The 21,337-nt window shown below is 45.2% G+C and overlaps 2 protein-coding genes across 5 annotated transcripts in view; one reads left to right on the top strand and one right to left on the bottom strand.

Moving 5' to 3' along the window:
• The first annotated feature begins 4,529 nt into the window (after window positions 1-4,529).
• On the top strand, window positions 4,530-8,521 carry tnfrsf9a (tumor necrosis factor receptor superfamily, member 9a). Its single transcript, XM_035644906.2, has 7 exons — window positions 4,530-4,929; window positions 5,524-5,643; window positions 5,729-5,866; window positions 6,049-6,121; window positions 6,322-6,425; window positions 6,512-6,685; window positions 6,802-8,521. Exons 1-7 carry the CDS (start codon window positions 4,797-4,799, stop codon window positions 6,915-6,917), a joined length of 858 nt encoding a protein of 285 aa, XP_035500799.2. The 5' UTR covers window positions 4,530-4,796; the 3' UTR covers window positions 6,918-8,521.
• A 383-nt stretch (window positions 8,522-8,904) lies between these two features.
• The window catches only part of ccdc187 (coiled-coil domain containing 187), a 15,312-nt gene continuing 2,879 nt past the window's right edge, over window positions 8,905-21,337 (bottom strand). The window contains exons 3-16 of one of the 4 annotated variants that reach the window (XM_047330884.1): window positions 20,272-20,365; window positions 19,971-20,051; window positions 19,776-19,865; window positions 17,260-17,322; window positions 16,935-17,073; window positions 16,756-16,846; window positions 13,036-13,114; window positions 11,460-12,689; window positions 10,914-11,035; window positions 10,745-10,825; window positions 10,524-10,658; window positions 10,347-10,441; window positions 10,158-10,255; window positions 8,905-9,513 (exon numbers count right to left, since the gene is read on the bottom strand). In XM_047330884.1, the coding sequence (XP_047186840.1) occupies window positions 9,365-9,513; window positions 10,158-10,255; window positions 10,347-10,441; window positions 10,524-10,658; window positions 10,745-10,825; window positions 10,914-11,035; window positions 11,460-12,689; window positions 13,036-13,114; window positions 16,756-16,846; window positions 16,935-17,073; window positions 17,260-17,322; window positions 19,776-19,839 (2,346 nt within the window). In that variant the 5' untranslated portion in view covers window positions 19,840-19,865; window positions 19,971-20,051; window positions 20,272-20,365 and the 3' untranslated portion in view covers window positions 8,905-9,364. Of the gene's footprint in view, window positions 9,514-10,157; window positions 10,256-10,346; window positions 10,442-10,523; window positions 10,659-10,744; window positions 10,826-10,913; window positions 11,036-11,459; window positions 12,690-13,035; window positions 13,115-16,755; window positions 16,847-16,934; window positions 17,074-17,259; window positions 17,323-19,775; window positions 20,052-20,271; window positions 20,366-21,337 lie in introns of all 4 variants that reach the window. The other 3 variants (XM_047330883.1, XM_047330885.1, XM_047330886.1) reach the window with 3 other exon arrangements.

Below are 21,337 nucleotides of genomic sequence, written 5' to 3' on the forward strand. Positions count from 1 at the left end.
TGTTTTGCAATCAAAGCTTTTTCTCTTTAATTTTTGTTTCTTTACAAAAAGAAGAATAAATTGTACATAGAAATTTATTATATATGAATAAAAAAAATATATATGTTCAAAATTTTGTTGCATTTTTCCATTAAAAAAAACCTTATTAACTGAAACGTCTCCAACTGACATTTACTCTTCTCTTCTCTTTAAAGCCGGGGGCCACGAGATGGAGACATCTAATCTCCTCAGTACGTTTCAACTTACTCACAAGTTTTATATTTGTATGAAATAGATTTTGGTAATAACCCCAGTCCGAAGAAGAAATGATTTAAGCATTTAAAACGTAGAGTATGACACATGCGAGTAGGGGGTCGTTTCTCAAGGGCGTCGAGCGGGAGGGATTGTTCTCCAAGTAAAAAAACTGCAGATGAACTGTAAAACATATACGTGTGTGTGTGAGTGTGTGTGTCAGCTACCCTTCAGTAGCTTTCACACTTTACACCCCTGAGTGGAACTTCCGAGCAGCGTGTACTTTCCCAGTGGGCTGATGTGTTTCTCAACAGGTCGACTACACACTCAGACCCACACACACTCAGACCCACACACACTCAGACCCACACACACTCAGACCCACACACACTCAGAGCCACACACACTCTGATCCACACACACTCTGACCCTCTGACTGACACACACTCAGACCCACACACACTCTGATCCACACACACTCTGATCCACACACACTCTGACCCTCTGACTGACACACACTCAGACCCACACACACTCTGATCCACACACACTCAGACCCACACACACTCTGACCCACACACACTCTGATCCACACACACTCTGACCCACACACACTCAGACCCACACACACTCAGACCCACACACACTCAGACCCACACACACTCAGAGCCACACACACTCTGATCCACACACACTCTGACCCTCTGACTGACACACACTCAGACCCACACACACTCTGATCCACACACACTCTGACCCACACACACTCAGACCCACACACACTCTGATCCACACACACTCTGACCCACACACACTCTGACCCTCTGACTGACACACACTCAGACCCACACACACTCTGATCCACACACACTCTGACCCACACACACTCTGACCCACACACACTCAGACCCACACACACTCTGATCCACACACACTCAGACCCACACACACTCAGACCCACACACACTCTGACCCACACACACTCTGACCCACACACACTCAGACCCACACACACTCAGACCCACACACACTCAGACCCTCTGACCCACACACACTCAGACCCACACACACTCAGACCCACACACACTCAGACCCACACACACTCAGACCCACACACACTCTGACCCTCTGACCCACACACACTCAGACCCACACACACTCTGACCCACACACACTCAGACCCTCTGACCCACACACACTCAGACCCACACACACTCAGACCCACACACACTCTGATCCACACACACTCTGACCCACACACACTCTGATCCACACAGACTCTGACCCACACACACTCTGACCCACACACACTCTGACCCTCTGATCCACACACACTCTGATCCACACACACTCTGACCCACACACACTCAGACCCTCTGATCCACACACACTCTGATCCACACACACTCTGACCCACACACACTCAGACCCACACACACTCAGACCCACACACACTCAGACCCACACACACTCTGACCCACACACACTCTGACCCACACACACTCTGACCCACACACACTCAGACCCTCTGATCCACACACACTCTGACCCACACACACTCAGACCCACACACACTCAGACCCACACACACTCTGACCCACACACACTCTGACCCACACACACTCAGACCCACACACACTCTGACCCACACACACTCTGACCCACACACACGGCTTGACCCACTGACCGCACGTGTGTGACGACGTCATTTGACTGAGTCGCCTGAAAGTGACGACGCCCCCCAAACACACACACACACACACACACTTGATTTATTATTAGAAGTTTGTCAGGAAGGAAGTGACATCAGAGCCTGTCGAAGCTCTGGAACACACTCGCCTGCAGAGGCAGATTAAAGACTGTACTGTAACATTTACAATGCAGAGCATTAAAGTGAAACACTCACACACACACACACACACACACACTTCTGCCTCAGATCACACTGTTGCAGTTTGACTCTCATGATGTCGGCCTACAACATGCAAATCAACATTTACCAGCAGCATCATTATCATCACCACGACACTTGTATTTCCCAGGTGGGTTTGTTCATCAAACTGAGCCGCGTAAGTGTGGGCCGTGTTTCTTGGCTCCTCGTGTAGGCAGACGAGCTGCTGACTGACGTCACAGGAGCCTCGTCTGCTCTCAGAGTGGGTCGACCTGTCGTCGCTGCATCAGAATGTCAAAGGCGAAAAATCTGCCAACTACAAGTGGTCCACGCGTCACACGACGCCGATGATGGTTTCTCAACCTCTCGCAGGCAGATCTTGTGGTTCAGGTCATGGGATTTTTTTTTTGATTTTTAAAGAGCGACACGATGTTTGACCAAAACACTTGATCACTTCAAACTGAGTGTCGGGGAGTTCCAGCCATTTAATCTCTGACAAGGAGAAAAGATATTCTGGGTTTTTTCAGTTTTTCTCTTTCCTGTAGTGAGTTATAGGTGATGTTAAAGTTGTGCAACGTTAAAAAGCCCAATAGCTTATTAGTCTCAAGCAGTGTAAAGGGAGAAAAACTCTTCTCCTGACGCGCCTGAACGCCTCGCGACATGGTGACATCACTATTTTACAGAAGTGCATTAGGGAACGTGTGCAGCCGACCGTCTGGTCAGATCCCAACTAACCCTGTCAGGAGAGAAGACCTCCCACACTCTGGAAGCGTTTGACCGTGAAGTTCAGTGGCCTTCGTAACGTAGAAATATCATCACCTGCTGTAGCACGGGCTCCGCGTGATGTTCATCATGATGGTGAACAGGTTCAGTAGAGCTGTGTGTTTCTATGATGTGTGACTTGAGGCTGCGACAGAAGAATAAACTCCACTGTCCTCAAACAACCCTAATGAAGGGTCTATATATATATATGTATATATATCTATATATATCTGCCTTCTCATTGTTACTCAGCAAATTTCCCACATTTTTAAAGACTAAAGTCAAAGAATTGGTTTGAGGGGAACTCCCGTTCCCTTTGAAACCAGTTTGAAGCTGGAAATTACAGACTAGGAACCACTCGAGTACAAAATCACCTAATTATCAAATCACCTCTTCAGAAGACTCAGTTTCAGTTTAGCATGAGAGGATAATAACGCTGCACTTCTACTTTCAGTTTCCTCCCAGTCCCTTCAGATCCTGTTCTATTCTCTCACCGTTAATCAACATGTTCATCACCAGACACGACGTCGACCACTGATCCCAACAAAGACCTTTTCCAACTGAGCGTGTGACTGATTTCATGAGTAACTCATGTGTCTTCCTCAACATGACTCATCAGCTCAAGAGGGATTTCATGGAACCATAACTATAACAATAACATTATTATCACACTTTTGTGACTCCTACTGTATTAACTGTGACCGCCTGATAATCTGATGAACCGACACAAAGCAGGAAAGTCCCTCGTGTCATGACTCCACCGTAACCTTTGTTTAACAAACCAAGCAGCTCAAACCGCATCAAATTTAACTACAGTGAATTTCTCACATGATGAATTTACAGGTCAAAGTCAAAGTTACTTCACGCTCAGGAACAATAAGTAAAACTAACTCTTCCCAACACAGTTATTCAGCCACTGTGAAGGAGCCGGTCTGCCCTCTGCACTTTATTATCACCTATATAATACAATAAAAAGATTCTGTTGTCTGGCAGCTAGGCTGCTGTAAATGTCACCTTTGTTTCGTCCAATGTTTATTCAATTGTTTGCATAAATGAAATGAGTAATTATTGATTTTTTACCTGGGAGTTTAAAGGTCAAACTAGACTCCAGACTTCATTCCTGAATCTGAACAAGTTGGAACAAGTGTCAGAACAACCGTCAATCACTTTACAGAAGTACATTATTGTGGAAAATGTCTTTATTCCCACTCCAGGAGTTTTCATAAAGTCACTGATCTCTTTTAAATCACTTCCGGACAGAGTTCTAATTTCTTTTGAACTTTATTTATCAGGTTTTTTGATTAGTTTGTATTTGTGTTTTTCTTTGTGAGGCACTTTGTAAACTGAAAGTGCTCTATAAAGAAATGATGATTATCATTAAATAGCCGAGTAGTCATCATTTAATTAAACAGGGTTTTTTTTAAACTATATAAATAAGTATCTTTGGTATCTTCATAAATATTTTTGAATTTGACGGAACATTAATTTCTACCGAAGCAGAAATACGCTTCATCTGTGTAAGAACTGAAATGAAAAGTAAGATTGTCATTTACCTTCTCTCTCTCCCTCCCTCCCTCCCTCATCTTGAAAGAGACTTTGAAAATAGACACGCCCCCAACAAAATGTATGAATAGAAAAGTCATCAGGCTGAGGGGAGAGTTCTGTGTGTGACTGCACAGGCGACGGCCCGCAGACATTTTCTCTAGAGGAAACCACAACATGACAAGTCACTTCAACACTCGTTTGGACTAAAGACTTAGAGAAACGAGAAGAAGGAGAAGAAGGAGAAGAAGAAGAGGAAGCTACCTGGGGCAGCTGTACAGTCTCCTCCATCCGTACAGTCTCCTCCAGCTGTTCTGTCTCCTCCAGCTGTTCTGTCTCCTCCAGCTGTTCTGTCTCCTCCGGCAGCATCATGGCCGTGACGCTGTGGGCGATGATGTCGCTGCTCGTGCTCGGATGCTCGTGCAGCGTCGGACGCATCGACTGCGGCTGCATGAAGTGGAACATGGTCGGACAGAACGTCTGCTGTGAGTTCTGTCATCCAGGTAGGTCGTGACCTTTGAACCCCATCGTACATGTGCAATTTTCCGTATGCAGTAGATATATCTAATATTATACCTACATCTCTGAATTCCCTGTAGTATATCTAATAAAAGCAGATCTCATTACAGCTGAGGAGGGAACCACAGATGTGGAATGTTTTTTTTATTTTCTGGAGGAAACCGACGTATTTGAAATTATCTGCTGCAACAGATGTATTAATACAAGAGTCAAAATAAATATATACATTCATGACTCACCGTTAGCGCCTTAACTAAACATATTTACATATCTGTGAATGTAAAGAACATTCCCCTGCGGTGGTTTCCTGTAACCAAATTTAGTTTCAGTGGCTTTTCAGCTAATACCGCAACAAAGATGATGATGCAACTGATAATTCACATAATTTGGAGCAGCGATATTTTTTCTCAGATCTTATACTGTACATGTACTATGTGTCATTGAAAATCCAAAACAAGATAGTTTTAATAAAAGTAGGACGTTGCTGTTTTCCCTCCCAAATATTCACCATCATGTTTCTGTGTGCCGTGTGTGTGTGTGCCGTGTGTGTGTGTGTGTGTGTGTGTGTGTGTTCGCAGGAAACCGCATGGTCAGGGAATGTGGTCCGAGCCTAAAAGACCTTTGCATCCCTTGTGAGCCCGGGACGTTTACAGTGAACCCTAAAGTATACAGTTGTGACCCGTGTACACAATGTGTGGGTATGTGACTGTGTCACACAATGGTCACATTCAATCTCAGAATATATAGAAACCTGTTTGATAGCGAGACTCTTCTCGTGTGCAGGAGCTCAGGTCCACGTGAAGGACTGCACCGCCACCAGGGACACGCAGTGCGGCTGCAGAGACGGACTCGTCTGTGGCGACGGCAGCTGTTCGTTCTGCGTCCAGAAGTGTGGCACAGGCCACGAACCCACCGAGGACCGTGAGTGAAAGGACTAGAGGAGCACGTGACCTCCACACACACACACACACACACACACACACACACACACACACACACACACACACACACACACACACACACACACACACACACACACACACACACACACACACACACACACACACACACGGCAGGTTACAACAAGTCGACTGTCTCCGCAGGTTCATGCAGACCGTGTCCAGACGGAACCTTCAACGACCAAGGCCACCGGATGTGTAAACCCCGGAGAACCAAGTGAGCGTCTCCGTGTTCTCTCACACACTGCAGATTAGATAAGATTCAGAATAATAGCTGGTTACCTCTTACTGGGACAGGTTGGGGTAAACACCAGTGTGGGCCCTCGGGCGAGGAAAGGCCCCTGCGACCTGCCGACCTCTGGTTGACCTCTAAACAAGATGAGTGTAACTGTAATGGATCATTCCGTCTGTTCTCAGGTGTCCCCATCCGGATCAGTACATCGTGGCAGAGGGCGACGCGTTCACTGACTCCACGTGTGCCAACGTTTCTGTGGGTTTATCACAGAATCCCAGTCGACCTGGTGAGTTCTCTGCTCCTCGTGTTGCTGTGCTTCACATTTTCTTCCTTTGAGTCCAGCGTTGATTTCTGCTGCTGTTTTGGTTCCAGGGACCACGGATCAGTCGTGGCCACTGGTCGTGTCTGTGCTGACCAGCGTCGGTCTGATGGGCTTCATCTTCATCATCGTCATCATCAGCGCCAACGTGGCCATGAAAAATGTCCAGAAGAGAAAGACGCTGCCAAAGTTGATCAAACACAAGCCGATAATCACAACCCCCACCAGTAATAACTCTTGAATTTCATGATAGATTATGAAGAGATTATTGTCCTGCATCATTGTGATTAGCACCGGATGTTTATCACAACACAGCAAATGATTTTTGGTTTCTTTTCTTCAGATGAACCCAGGACATTAATAGCGATCGAGTGCAGCTTTCACGAGGCCGAACAGGAGCAAGGCAGCAGCTCCGAGTCGCTGGACTCCAGGGACTCGTCGGAGCAGCTCATCGCGTGACTCTGGAATCCTGTAACTCTGTAAATCACCGTCGAGGAAGAGAGACGGGGAAGTCTGCTCGTTGTCTTTGTCGCGTCACAAAGAGAATACTGTGGACGCTCAGTTGTCTTTTCCCAAAAATCTAAATCAAACATATTATTATTAAACCAGGAAATACTTTCAGTGATCTCATTATGACAAAGGAAATGTACACAAGGGAGGGAAGGGGAATTCTGACAATAGTCTATTCATCATGGCTGCGGTCTCCCCCCTTTCTGTTAACCTTGAAATATTAAGTCATCCTAACATAGCTTTGGAAGTTTTTTAAAAGTTTCTAGATTGAGTTTGATAAACCAGATAGTTTAAACATCAAAAAACAACTTCCTCAACCTCTTCTAACTAAACTTCCACAAAAACAAAGGAGTGAACTAATTCTGTAACTGGTGAATGAATTTGACTTGATGTTGACACGTCTGAGCCGTTGCTCTGTGTGAACGTACAGTGAAGGTGTGTGTGTGTGTGTGTGTGTGTGTGTGTGATTAAGGCTGAGCCAACACTTTGCCTCCAACAGATGTTTTGTTACTGACAGTTTACTGCTGAATTTGTACATTTATTATTCTGTTGTGTTTGAGTCTGTCAGGATTTATCGAGGGACTGGTTGTTGTTTTTTACCTTTAGTCTGTTTTTGGTTTGTTATTTAAAATTGTCTATGGATGGGAACTATTTTATGTGTTAGATTCATGAAAAATATGATATTAACTAACTAACTTTATTAACTTTCCTACCACTCACTCATTGATATCAGAAAGTCCAGTGAAGGGAGTTTCTTTCTCTGTCAATAGGTGATGTTGGGTTAAAGCAGCAGGCCGTCGACAGTACAGCACAATACAGGTCATACAGTACAGAGGTCCTTTAATAAATGAGTCAAAGATCTGGTTAAAGTTCAACAGCTCCTTCATCAAGCTGGAACTTGCCTCTTGAGAAAGAATCTGGCAGCAGTCTGGGAAACCCGAGTCTTATCTGTCTGTGCTTTTTGTGCCTGAGATTCCTGATAAAAGCGTCACGTGGGAAATCCTCAGGACAAACATGACACACATCTGGATAATTTATGAGGCAGTCGAGAAATTTAAAATGAGTTTCAGTGTGCACATGGAAACCCCCCCCCCCCTCCATCTGTCCTGCGCTGCTTTCAGTTAAACCTCCGTCAGAGGAGTGGGCAACAAGAACACGTCTCTCGTCTGAACTGTGGCAGGTGAATCTTCTTGCTTCCGAGATGGAAACTCTGACAAACGTTGAGTGGGCTCAGGGCGACGGAGCGAGCCCACTCAGCGTCAGATCTTATAGTAACTCACCAGAGCGAGTGAGTGTGTGTGTGTGTGTGTTGAGTCACGACTTCACAGAGTGACGTCTGGTGGAGACCACAACCTTCAGAGGTGAACTTCACCACAAGTCAACTGTAGAACTTTACTTTCAACTGGTTACTGATGAACCACGAACTGTGATGTACTTACAGTATTTGAATTTATCTTTGTGCCTTATCGTTTCTTCTTGTAATAATACTGTCTTTAAACACTGGATTATACTTACTGTGACATCTTTAATCAGGCAATAAAAATAATTTTTTATTTGTTGGACTTTTATTTTTTACATAACAGTTGCATTCGTAGTGTAATATTTAATTTGTAAAAAACTAAAAACAAAGTGTTATAAGTGAGATAATAATATATAAGAACATAGAAACTACATAACTGTTTTTCGTGTCATAAAATAACCACCAAGGAAAATAACCAAACCATGAGTTGGATATTGTTCTAAATGATCTAAACCCAACGACCAGGTGTCGTCATGTGACCTGCTGGAGGTTCAGTCACATGACGACAAGCGTCCGTACACGAGGGGTCTGATTAATAATAATAGAGCTATTAACCTTTGACCTTACATTACTGTTAAATACATATTGACCCAAAGATACTTGGAAATATCTACACATGGATATTAAAAAAAGCCCTGACACATAAACTGATTATTTATTTTTTCTTCTGCAAAACCTGATATTCATTTAAATAAATCCATTGGATTGTCATTGTGCTGTAAACGTGACAATGAGTCAGAGTCAGAAACTCCACATGTGGACGGACACGTCACTCGGGTTCAAAGGTCGTCGCAGGAACTTCTGTTTTTCTCTTCTTGGAAAAGTCAAATGTTGCTTTTGTCGGGGCAGCGGCTGAAATATTAGCACCAGCGTCAGAATGACTGTACGTGTAGACAAAACTAAACTGATGGTTGTTTCCTCTCAGTGTAGAAACATGTCGAAATAAATCAAGAACAATCTTTGAACACGTGTACAGAAAATATGACGACACGTAACTTCTCTTACGTCATCTAAAGTGCTGATGGGGGCGGAGCCTGTCAAGGTCGCTCAACTGATATTTAGGGCTATAAAATATATTTTGTACTCGTCAGGACATTTATTGTTGCTTGCAGTTTTCCTTCTTCTCTTTTGGTTTGGTGCCAGCAGGTTTCTCTGCCTGGCGCTTCGTTGGCGGGATGAAGGTCGGCTCCACCAGGAAGTCATTTAAACCGGCGTGTGACCCGGCAAGCGACTGGCAGGCCGGACCTGTGGTGGAAGAAACAGGACGTGAGCGTCCAGCTTCTGGGTGCTGTGGAGTTTCCTAAATCTTGTAGTGACCCAGAAGTATTTCATCGGCACCATGATAAGATCTGTTCGGATTCTCTAAATGCATAGGAGAGGTGCTTCAATGCTTCCTTTCCTATCTCCTTTAGCATAGGGTACACTGGAGCTTCCCATGTCGAAGGAAAGGAGATATAGATGACCCACAATTAATTGCGGCAGTGATAATTACCGTGACGCGCCATGCATGGATTCAAACTGAAGTAGAAGAGGAGTATGAATATGACCCAGATGTAAGTTACTGTTACATATGAATCATAAAACACTGAAACATGCTGATGGAGCCGCTGTGCTTTTTATAGTTCATCTTCAGAAATATGTCGTTTCACCACGACGGACGCATCAACAACATCCACTGTCACATGACGACGTAGTTTAGTGTCAGTGGAGTCGGATTCTCTTTTCCTAAGTCCTATGAATCCTCCTTGACACATTTCCTTCACATTTTGACGTTCTCCACTGAGGTCAAGGAGCAGTAGAGAGGGGAAGACGACAGGAAGGACGATCTGAATCCAACCCCTGGTTTTAACATTTTTTAATCTCACGCCGCCACATGCTGTTCGCAGTACCTGTTTGTTCCACTTGGTGGCGGCGCTCCGTGTCCTGCCTCCGGGCCTGGAAGGTCGGGTCCAGCTCCTCCGCGATGTTCCTGATGTGCTGCGCTGGTCTGTGGATGAAGCAGTTGTTTTTTGTCATCATGACGTAAAGAGCGAGGATCATTTTTATATTCAGTTTATTGATGCGATGGAGACAGTTACGGTAAAGTGGAGACGGGACTGGGAGGCAGGTTCTCGGGGCAGCAGTCCTCAGTGGGGGAGGGAAGCCCCTCAGAGTCCAGTCGCTCTCGTTGGACCTGAGGCACGAAGGAGGTTCATCATTTCACCAGCAGAGATCACAGCAGCACCAGAACCACAGCGAAGCGGATCTTTCTTTACCTGTCGGTCTCTTGCTGCTCGTCGGTCGTGGTGACCGATCATCTCTCGGTGCTCTCGCCACGACGACGGCCCCTCCAGCTCTCGAGAGCGGCGCTTCGACTTGATTTCCTGCTTCTGCATGAAACGTGCAATCTCCTAACACCAAGAACACAAAGTACAGTACGGTTCAACGGGTGGATGTTAAACACCAGATACAGTATGTCGGTTCATCGTGCTCGCACCTCGTCCTGCGCCACTTGTGCGACTCTGAAGTCGCCCTCTGGGTAGAAACTGCGAGGAGGAGGAGGAGGGGGTCTGGAGTTCTGTGGGAACGAGACGTGAATGTCAGAAAAAAGAAAACGTGAGAGTGATTGATCCTCTTCCTACTTGACAGAATCACGGATCTCTTACGCTCCTCAGCAGCATTTCCTCCTCGTCTTGCAGCTTGCGGGCGAGTTCTTCATCCTGCAGGACCTGCGTCAGCTCCCCGAGGTCCAGGCTCGACTGGCGCGGGTCGGGTTGCAACGACACTCCTGAGGGGCGGAGGTTATACAGAGTCAGGAATTTAATCACAAAGGTGATGAAGCGAACAAAAGAGTCAAATAATATGAAACATAGTGGAAAAGGTCAGTGATGAATCATACGTTTGAAACTGAAGAGGAGGCTGAAACACGTGAATCACACGGATCAGAGGTGGAAGCATGTGAAGACATGTTTCCCTCTGACAGAGACTTTATCATCTGACTACATCGACACTGAGGACGAGGATGAAGGTGAGAGAGGAAGATTATCGAAGGGATTCTGAAATGATAGATTGGGCAAAAAGCAAAACGTCCCAGTTCAGTAAGAGAATCACCACTAAAGCCAAACTTCTTTCCAGATGATTGAGGAAGGGAAACAAACAGGAAGCAGTGGTTTCCGTCTGCAGATCCGAGTCGGCTGCGGTTCTGGTTTTACCTGCTGCCACGTGTCCGGACCTGCTGCTGCTGCTGCTCAGACTCTGGCTGCGCTGCGCTGCTCTTCGCGGGGGCCACTCTGCTCGCCTCTCCGCCTCCTGCCGCTCCTCCTCTGAGCTCGACCTTTGCTCGACGCTCTTGTGCCGAGGCCGGCGTTCACTCGTCGACCTCTTGACCCTGTGACCCTGAGCCCTGCTCTCCCTCACATCCTCGTCTCTCCATCGTCTACCTCCTCGCCCGTCTCCATTTGCAAGATACGACTCTCTGCGATTAATCTCATAAACCTCTTCTTCATCATCGTCATCACAGTGCCCATTTCCGTCGTCCCTCTGATCTCTCCCACTGTTCTCTCGGCGTGACGACCTCCTCCTCTTCCGGATGTCTCCATGGAAACTGTGCCTGGTGGCGACGGCCCTGTGGAAGACCCTCTGATGTGACTCCTCGCTCCCATGAAGCACCTGGCTCTCTCTGCTCTGAGGCCTTATTTGCAGCGGCGCCCCGCCGCCCCCGAGCGTTACGGGCACACCCCTCTCCCTCAGGACCTGACCCAGCATCTCCCACACCCGGCTGCTGTTTGACCTCCTGGCGTCCTCCTGAAAACGGACATGTTTGTCGGGGTTGTCCCTGTTGCTCCAGGTCCTCGCTAAGTCTCTGCTGCGATCATGTGACCTGACGGACTCACTGCGACTACATCGCCTCTCTCTCACCTCCGACGACCTGGAGTCTCTGCTGCCGCACCGACCCTCGCTCTCCTCTCTGCGACTCCCGTCCTGATCCTGATTCCTGTGTCTCCTCTTCTCTCCGTCATAACCTTCATTGTCATAATAAATATAGCCCTCATCCCATTCTCCTCTCTCCTGATTCAAGCTGCTGCTGCGAGAGAAAAGACTTCTGTAGCTTCTCTCTGATGGATGACGCAGAGAGACCCTCCGCTGAGGAGGAGGAGCCGTGTTCACTCTTTTATTCTGTTGTTCAGAGAAAACTGTGTCCGAGTCCTGTGAGTCCGAGCTTAGAGACTCGCTCGGCTCTTCCCTGATTTCCCTAATGGAATCTGTGCGTCTTTGATTCCACCGTGAAGTTGTTCTCCTCTGAGCTGCTGGTCCGCCGGCGGAGACGCTCCCTGTCCCAGTTAGATCTGACCAGCTGTGAGAAGTAGAATACTGCCACCTGGTGGTGGGACAGGAGCTCTGGTGCTGGCGTGGGGATGGCAGAGCGGAACCGCCGGCGCTGCCTTTTAGTAACGGCAGACATGCAAACACAAAAGCAAGGAGGGAGGGAGAGGTGTTTGGGGGGGGGGGTTCATGACCAGGTAACAGTCATTACTACAATTAGTCTAAAGGTTTTAAACACAACAGAGACATTTCAATAAATGTGTAGATGTGAATAGTGTCGCTGCAGATCAAGCTGAGCCAGTGCCACAAATTGTTCTTCAAATCTCTACAAATACAAATACTACAAAAAAATAAATAATATAAAAATACAAAGTTCCTAAGAATTTAGACGTCACCATTTGTCCTTTCAATAATTTTGCATCATGTCTGGTATCCATGACTACAATTAAACATTTAAATCTGTACCTTCACTATCGCCGTCCTGCACTCGGCTCCTCCCCCTGATCCTCTTCTCCTCCTCCTCCTGCAGACGTTTGGCTATTTCCTGTGGAGACGAAGCAGAACGGATCGAATCTAAATCAGAACGAGTAAAAAAAGTTCTTTCTTCTGAATTAAGGTCATAGAGATGGAACTGTTCTGTCAAACAAACAAATAAAGAGGAATGAGATACATGGAGAGCTCTTTTTAGGCTTTGAGGAAAACTTCTACTCCATTTGAATTGTTCTGTTGCAGCTCGACACTGAGCTTTATTATACTGTACGACATGTGAACCTGATCACTGTGAACAGTCAGGTTCACAACCATCAGCTGATGTCGACTGTGCTGTTTCCGACCAGCAGATGGCAGCATGACATGTGAAGATGAGTCGGTGACTCAAAATAAAATCAGGAAAATTGTGATAACGTCCTGAGATTTTTATCCATCATGAGGATCGATTCACCTTTCTGTCATATTCAGTCCACAGTGTAACAAACACACTGCTCTTAAAAAAATAATGCTCTCGCCCTGTAGAAATTGATCAGTTTCTTTCTTTGCCCGACTCCTGGCCCTTTGATTTGCTCTACACATTATTAATAACTAAACGACGACACAACCGTCAGTCTGAACTCTGGAGCAGAAACATGTCGTCAGAACTGTTTCACTTCTCCTCAGAAAGGCCACAATTAAAAATCAGCAAATACCTCCACGGGAATTATTTCAAATCTCTCTCTGAAGACCAAATCTGCAACATAAATCATTGCTAAAAGCGAATGCAGCTCCTTTTGGCTTTCCAATCAGGGCGTGTGTGTGTGTGTGTGTGTGTGTGTGTGTGTGTGTGTGCGTGTGTGTGTGCGCGTGTGCGTGTGTCGGACACTTTGGCAGCATCAGCAGATCATTAGCAGGTGAGGTGCGGAGTGCCACAGGGATCTGGCATTTAAAAAGTGCCGAGGTCGACGCCTTCTGTTCCTTTAATTAAAGAGACAATCTACAGGGAGGCAAAAATATTTAATCAACACCTCTGATCCGCACGTTTGTTATGGATGGTGAACTAATGAGACATTAAAGGTTCATCGCTTGATCACAACATCAACAGGAATAATAATAATAATGAGACGCACACAGGAAGAGAAATATTCATAACCCATGTGCTGTTTTACCTGTTATGACCTTTAAAACCTTTAAACGGCCACAACACCATAAGAGATTGCAACGTGATTGGTTGTACAGTAGATTCGTGTTTCTGTTTTCCTCTGACACTGAGAGATGTCAAAAGCGAAAGAAGAGAGGAAGCAACGTTGACGTTATAAAGAAATTTGTTTTTGAAAACACTGTATTCTGTTACCACCATCTCATTGATAATATATACCTCACTGCCACAATGCACCTCACATTATATCTTTATTGTAGCTATTCGCCCTGAATATTTGCACTGATGCTGGCATCTTTTTAATTTGTACTGTTGTTTGTTTATTTTTTAATTTTCATTTGTTTGCATTGCTGTTGTTGTTTTTGTCTTGTTCCTTTTATGTGTGGACAACTACCCTATGTGCCTTTGAATTGCCCCTCGGGGACAAATAAAGTTTCTTGAATTGAACATTAAATTGAATTCTTCATTTTGAACCCGAACACAGTATAACTGTCATCAACAGTCACCAACCTGGGTGTAAGATTTGACCCTCATCTTACATTTGACACCCACATTAAACATCTGTAGACCTCCTTCTATCACCTCAGGAACATTGCCAAACTCCGTCCCACACTCTGTCTGTCAGATGCCGAGAACCTTGTCCACGCCTCTGTCTCCTCAAGGCTGGACTACTGCAACTCTCTCCTCATCGGGACTCTTGGCAAGAGCTTCAATACGTCCAAAACAGCGCCGCTAGGATCTTGATGAGGGTACGAAAATATGACCACATCACACCCGTCCTTCACTCACTCCACTGGCTTCCTGTCTCTTTCAGGATTGATTACAAATTCTCCCCATCTCTCTCTACCATCAGTGCATCCATGGCAACGCCCCTCCCTACCTGAAAGATCTACTTTCACCACAAACCTCTTCACCCAACCTCCGCTCCGGAAACAAAACCTTCACCCTTCAGCCCCCAGGACCAGGCTGCGCACCATGGGGGGTTCGAGCCTTCTGCTCAGCCGCTCCTCGCCTGGGGAGTTCCCTCCCCGACCACCTGAGGGCTCCACAGAGCACTCTCTCTTTTAAGAAGGGACTGAAAACCTCTTCTTAAACAAGCATTCCCCTAAATTTTTGTACTTTTTCTTCCACCGATGTTTTTTCTTTTCTTATTAAACCTTCTTTTATCTTGTTTCTACTCTGTAGCACTTTGAGATTGCTTTTAGCAATGAAAAGTGCTCTATAAATGAAATTTATTATTATTATTATAAAAATCATAGAATGTCACGTCGACTGTCCGCCATCTTTAGCTGCCCGCCCCCCCTCTGACCTCACGACCTCCACACGAGGAGCTGCTGTGAGCCTGAAGCTGCTGCTCTGCTCCGGAGAGGAAACTGCAGGCTGAAGGAAAATATGATGCTGGAGCAGCCGCGTGACGCACGGCAGCAGCTGTAACACTCACACTGCTCAGCTCCACATTTCTACTGGTCGGCACGCAGAGGAATTCTTTTTGTGAGGAAACGCACATGTGCAGTAAAAATGCACAGTGACTTATAAATAAAGTTTTTTGCAGTTGAGAGCTGATTGATCGGAACCATCTGGTTTCAGCCCGTTGTGTTGCAGATGCCAGATGAATCGTTGTTTTGAAGAGACGGCAGTTATCAGGAAAAAAGGGAAAATAACTTTGTCGTCAAATTAAGATGCAGATGTTTAGCACTTTAGGCTGATAACATTTGCTAATACTTGGCAATTAACACAAAGTAGAGCTGCGGCTGATGTCATTAGTTTTACAGGTATTTGGTCATAAATAAAGAGTATCGGACAAATGTCATTTTCACATGACGAGAACAAATCTGATGGAAACATGTTAAATAGTTGTTGAGATATTTCAGGTGTTGGTAGCATGTCTAAAATATTTCTCCCAGCTCAACACTAGAGTTTTAAATGTAGAGATGACAAAATGAGCTTCCATGTGGATATACCTATATATCCCTGCCACAAGACGATATGCACGGTGGCTTCACGAGTTCCCTCTCGTAGTCTTAAAATATTCAAGATGAATAAGGGGATAATGTTTTGTATGTTAAATATGTACATACTGGTTCTAGATCTGTGATGTGGGCCGTAAAAAGTCTTGTGAGCAAAGAGAAGTGATAAAAACAGAATATTAAATATCTCCACGCCTCATTAACACTTCAGTTCTGTCTGGTATGTTTCAGTGAGACTACTGTACCTTCAGCTTGAAGAGTATGAGCTCTGTTCATTTAAAGATCTACAAATAATAACGCCCTGTGTTCACTGAGAGATAAAAGGTTTTATGTAGACACTGATGGAGCAGATTACAGAATCAAAAAGATTTATCACACTGAAGAGGGAGTTGGGTGGATAACTGAGGAGAACGTCTGCATTAATTTCACAGCAGGAAAACTGTGTCAATACAGATAGTTTAAATGAACCATGAGACTATAACTGACATTTCTCGATTTTTAAAGCATCAATTAGAAGCACATAAATCAGATGCAGACACAAGGTGTGTGTATGAATATCAATATTATCATACTGTGTAGATGTGGACTCACCTCGTCGTCCAGCTCTCGTCTGCGAGTCTCCTCCGCTCTCTGCTGGATCTGCTCCTGGACGACCCGGGCAAACTCAAAGTCCTGCTCCTCTCTGCAGGACCGACAGGGAGGAGAGGGAATAAATGTACATTAGAGTAGCTCCACATTTAGTGCGGTCGGGGTCAGCAGGGGTCACCTACAGTTGTCTGGAGGCCTGTCTGACGACGGCGCTCTGCTGCGATCGCTCCTCGTCCTCCTCATCCTGCAGCCTCTTGGCCACACGGATGTCGTTCTGGACCAGCTGGTTCTTCTGGACGTTGGTGGTATAATATTGTTCAACTACGAGGGAAAGGAGGCGAGAGAAGAAAAAATAATAATATAAAGTTCTTTACCAGGTCCCAACCTTTTGCGTGATCCTGCTGACAATAAAACCGACGGACAGAGGCGAGAACTTATGACTAAAGATAAAGACCCACAACAGACCGGAGAGCAGCTCACGTAACATGAATTGAACACTGTACTCACTCTCCTGCTCCTGCAGACTGTGAGCCAACACTCCGTCCTCCAGGACGGCGAAGCACTGACGCACTGAAACGACAGACGACAGCAGCACGTCAGTGTCACACAACATTTCACAGAGTGTTCAAACGTGAATGTTACATAAAGAAAAACAGTGTATAGTGTGTTTGTTGGCTCCATGTCTTATTGTTGGCTCCAATAAGAGACAATATTGTATCAGCTCTCGGTCTAAAAGGAAACAATAAGATGAGAGTCGTGTGTGATGATGATGATGGTGATGATGATGTTTATACAACACAGAAAAATGCAAAGGAGCATCTCTGAAGAAAAAAAATAACATCTTAAACTATGAATTACTGCAAATTAGGGGGCAGAGCGATATGGCCTATAAATTATATCGCAATATATTTTTGGTTTATCGCAATACACGATTTCTATTGCGATATTTCTAAATTCAGAGTCATTTAAAACATCTCATGTATATATAAAGCAAAAACAATCATAACAGCAAAATATATCTGAGAGCTCATCAACTCGATCCCAGTTAAAGTCACTTCAAAGTGATTAAAGTCACTTTGAGGCTTTAATCATAACCTGTTTTTTTGTCCTCTGGATCTATTCCAGATGATTTAAGCATTAATTTGTATATACACACACACATCAGTATAATAAGTGTTGTTGAAAGGATCTTTAAAAACGTTTTACGGTCGTGCTCACTATGACTATCAAATGAAGATGCAAGGTTGAGGAACTACCACCTCCTGTTATCGTTGACTCTGGGAATCCAAAAGTCTTCAGAGTGAAATGAGCAAAGCTGCAGTAAATCCAGAAGGCTTTGACAAAGAGCTCTGTCTGCTATATATCATATTTCCATATGATCCCAGTGTCTGGCCACCTGCTGCATATAGCAGTAATAAATCATATCTGTTTCATGTCGTTAGCTCTCTGTGAGAGTCAGGAAGACGACAGAGACGTGGACGCAGAAACACAAGGACTAAAGAAACTATTATTCAATTACGTGTGAGGTCAAACAAAGACATAAATACACAAAGCTCCAGATCTCTGTGTGCGGTCGACTCCGCCGCAGCCTCGATGTGCTTTAACGACGTCAAACAAACTCAAAAGTTACTCTGGGGAAAACAAACTGCCTGTGAACTGACAAAACCGCTCGTCCGGCTCACAGGTTTTCATCAGGGAAACGCAGAGCGGCTCAAGAGAAGGAGGGAAGAAGACGGCGGCGCTGAAGAAGGGATTTAACTTTCAGTCTGAGCCCAATTAAAGAACACCTGTCCCACTAATCCCCCCACTGAGCCCGTCGGAGCAGCCCGAGTCACATCTGTGGACACGAAGCCTAGTTGAAGTTCATGCACCTAATTCTCTGGATACTCAAGTAACCAGTTCAGGAGCTGACTCACACATAAAAGCCAAATGTTATTTATAATGGCCGGTTTGAGCTTCTTAACGCAGCTTTAGAAAACCAGGATACATTTCATACTCAACACCGTGAGCCGCTTCACATGCCTCCAACATGGGACTAATGCAATCAAATACAATTGTTCTATAAAGTCCACTCATGTGACGCCTATAACGTCATTTTAGTTTTACACTGCCACAAAGTGCTGATTCAGTCATAGAGTCAAGGTCGTAGTTACTGATGTCGGGAGTATTTTTAAGTGTTTGCTCATGTGTGGGAACTGCTGGGTTCAGTAATATCTGTATATACATCTATAATATCTTAATCTATGAGTGTGATACTGTAATGTGTCGACCTCACTCTAAAAAGAGCCTGCAGATAACGGTCCATTTTAATTGAATTGAATGTGTTTTATTGGACATTATAGTCAGTGGAATTTAAAAAACTATGCTCCCTCTATAAGGAGGACTGAGAGTAAATATTAATATAAGTAGTAGTAGATAGTATAATATAATATAATATTACCACATTGAACTCACATACAAAATGTTGACAAAGCTGATGAAGGCAGAGCTGTTACACTGAATTGCAATATATTGTACAGGAGGTTATTAAAAAAAAAAGCCCAAAGTCGTGGAAAAGGGAGCTCTCTCTCTCTCTCTCTCTCTCTCTCTCTCTCTCTCTCTCTCTCTCTCTCTCTCTCTCTCTCTCTCTCTCTCTCTCTCTCTCTCTCTCTCTCTCTCTCTCTCTCTCTCTCTCTCTCTCTCTCTCTCTCTCTCTCTCTCTCTCTCTCTCTCTCGATTTGTTTGATAGACGACGACAACAACAACAACCTCTAACCGGACTGGAGTTGAACGCAGCATTAAGACGAGTATAAAATCATCGCAAATGTATAGAATACATTTGCGATGAACCGAGGAACCAGCTCCTCCTCCGAGGAACCAGCTCCTTCTTCCCAGCTCCTTCTTCTTGGGACTTTTGAGGTGCAAATATAATTTTTCACTGTGAAGGAGACGTTCACTCTCACTTAGTTTGCAGTTTTACAAATCAAAAAACACAAAAACCCAAAGAAGAGGAGACGAACAAAGATGGTGGAAGGTTTACTCACTAGCTGCAGAGGCAGTGTGTGCAGGGATGGATGATGGGAACAAGTGGGATGTTTGGAGATTCATTGTGTTACACAGTGAAGGTTTGTGATCTGTGTGAAAACACACAAAACATCGACTCCAGACTCGTCTCGTTGCTTTCGACTTCTTCTTGTCACTATGTTCACATGCTCTCGGTCTTTACTGCTGAACCTCACGTGATACCGCTCAGAGGCGATGCTGCGTTACATCGGTGGACACAACCTGTCCAACTGAGGACGTGTCGTCTTCGCCCCGCTCTGTAAAGCAGGAAGTGAGAATAACATGACGTCATTTAAACTCCTTCTCCGAGACTCATTTCTCCAAATCCTCAAAATTGGAGAAGTATAAGTCTCTGTGTGTGTGTTTCAGTCTCTCGGGTTCAAAGTTCATGAAAATCTGTTTGCACAACAAATGACCTGATAAATCCAAGTTAACACACACACACACACACCAAGACCGACACGCATCACCACTTACACCTGTCGTGGAGCTTAAGAGACTATCCTCTAACTGGATCTGCGACCTGCCCTCGTGTGTCCGGTGTGTCGGGGAGCAGGGATTAAGTCACTCGCTGCGATTTAAACCAAAAGGACAAAACATTTTGAGTTTTACTCTCTAGTCCGTTTGAACGACAAAGGAAAATGACAGGCTCTTGTCTGTGTGTGTGTGTGTGTGTATGTGGGTGTGTCTGCATTGTGGGTTAACTTGTTTTTCCAAAACTCCTGTAAACTACGGTCACGTTACATTTCTGCGGGAGGGAGACGACACGCAGCCGACTGCTGAACAGGTTCTGAGGGTTTAGGGCGTGAGGCCGACAGTAAAAAACACAAACCATGCGAGTCCAGTGTAGCCGAGTGTATTTTCAGAATCTTACAGAAACTTCCGACTGTAAGCTTCTTAATTAAGGAAAAGATCCTGTGTCTGTTTCACTAAGAGGATGATGTGAATCAAAGATCCGGCAGGCGACAGAAATCCTCTGTGGCATCTGAAGTGCAGTGACGGTAAAGAACGCAGGGTGGATCAGATCTCGTATTCTTAGCAGCCACACACACTGTGGCACCATGTATGGCTCAGTGTGTTCTGCAGACTGAGCTGTGCAGCGACGGGGGGGGGGCAGGAAACCGAGACCCGTGTGACCTCAAAACTTGAACAGACCAAACAAAAAGTCTCTGCTACAAATACTCCTCATTCCTCTTTCTGTCTTTCAGAGGAATCAGAGAACTATAACAACCAAATCATCTTAAAATAAAATGATGCAGCAGCGAAAATCAAACAGACGGAGATTGTTTCCTCTTTCATCTTCACGTCCACCAGGAGAGCAGCAGTGGCAAGTGGCTCCCAAACAAAGAAACTGGCGAATGGAGAAAATGACATGAGTTCTATTTTCAGAAAAAATTCCCCACCGACCGCCCACACACTCTTTCTCTCCCTCTCTCCTCCTCCTCCTCTCCTGCGTCTCTGCAGAGACATTTCACCGCGAAGTGTCCGTCCATCCCACAGCTCCTGAACTGGACTGTGTTGTCATGGAGAACAAAGAGAGGTG

The sequence above is a fragment of the Scophthalmus maximus genome, chromosome 3 (genome assembly GCF_022379125.1).
Source record: "Scophthalmus maximus strain ysfricsl-2021 chromosome 3, ASM2237912v1, whole genome shotgun sequence".
Classification (NCBI taxonomy): Eukaryota; Metazoa; Chordata; class Actinopteri; order Pleuronectiformes; family Scophthalmidae; genus Scophthalmus; species Scophthalmus maximus.

Excerpts from the sequence above, each read along its gene's own strand:
- tnfrsf9a (XM_035644906.2), top strand. The coding sequence starts at position 4,797 with ATGGCCGTGACGCTGTGGGCGATGATGTCGCTGCTCGTGCTCGGATGC. Across the intron at positions 6,122-6,321 it reads TGTAAACCCCGGAGAACCAA|GTGTCCCCATCCGGATCAGT; the intron begins GTGAGCGTCTCC and ends GTCTGTTCTCAG. Across the intron at positions 6,686-6,801 it reads GATAATCACAACCCCCACCA|ATGAACCCAGGACATTAATA; the intron begins GTAATAACTCTT and ends TCTTTTCTTCAG.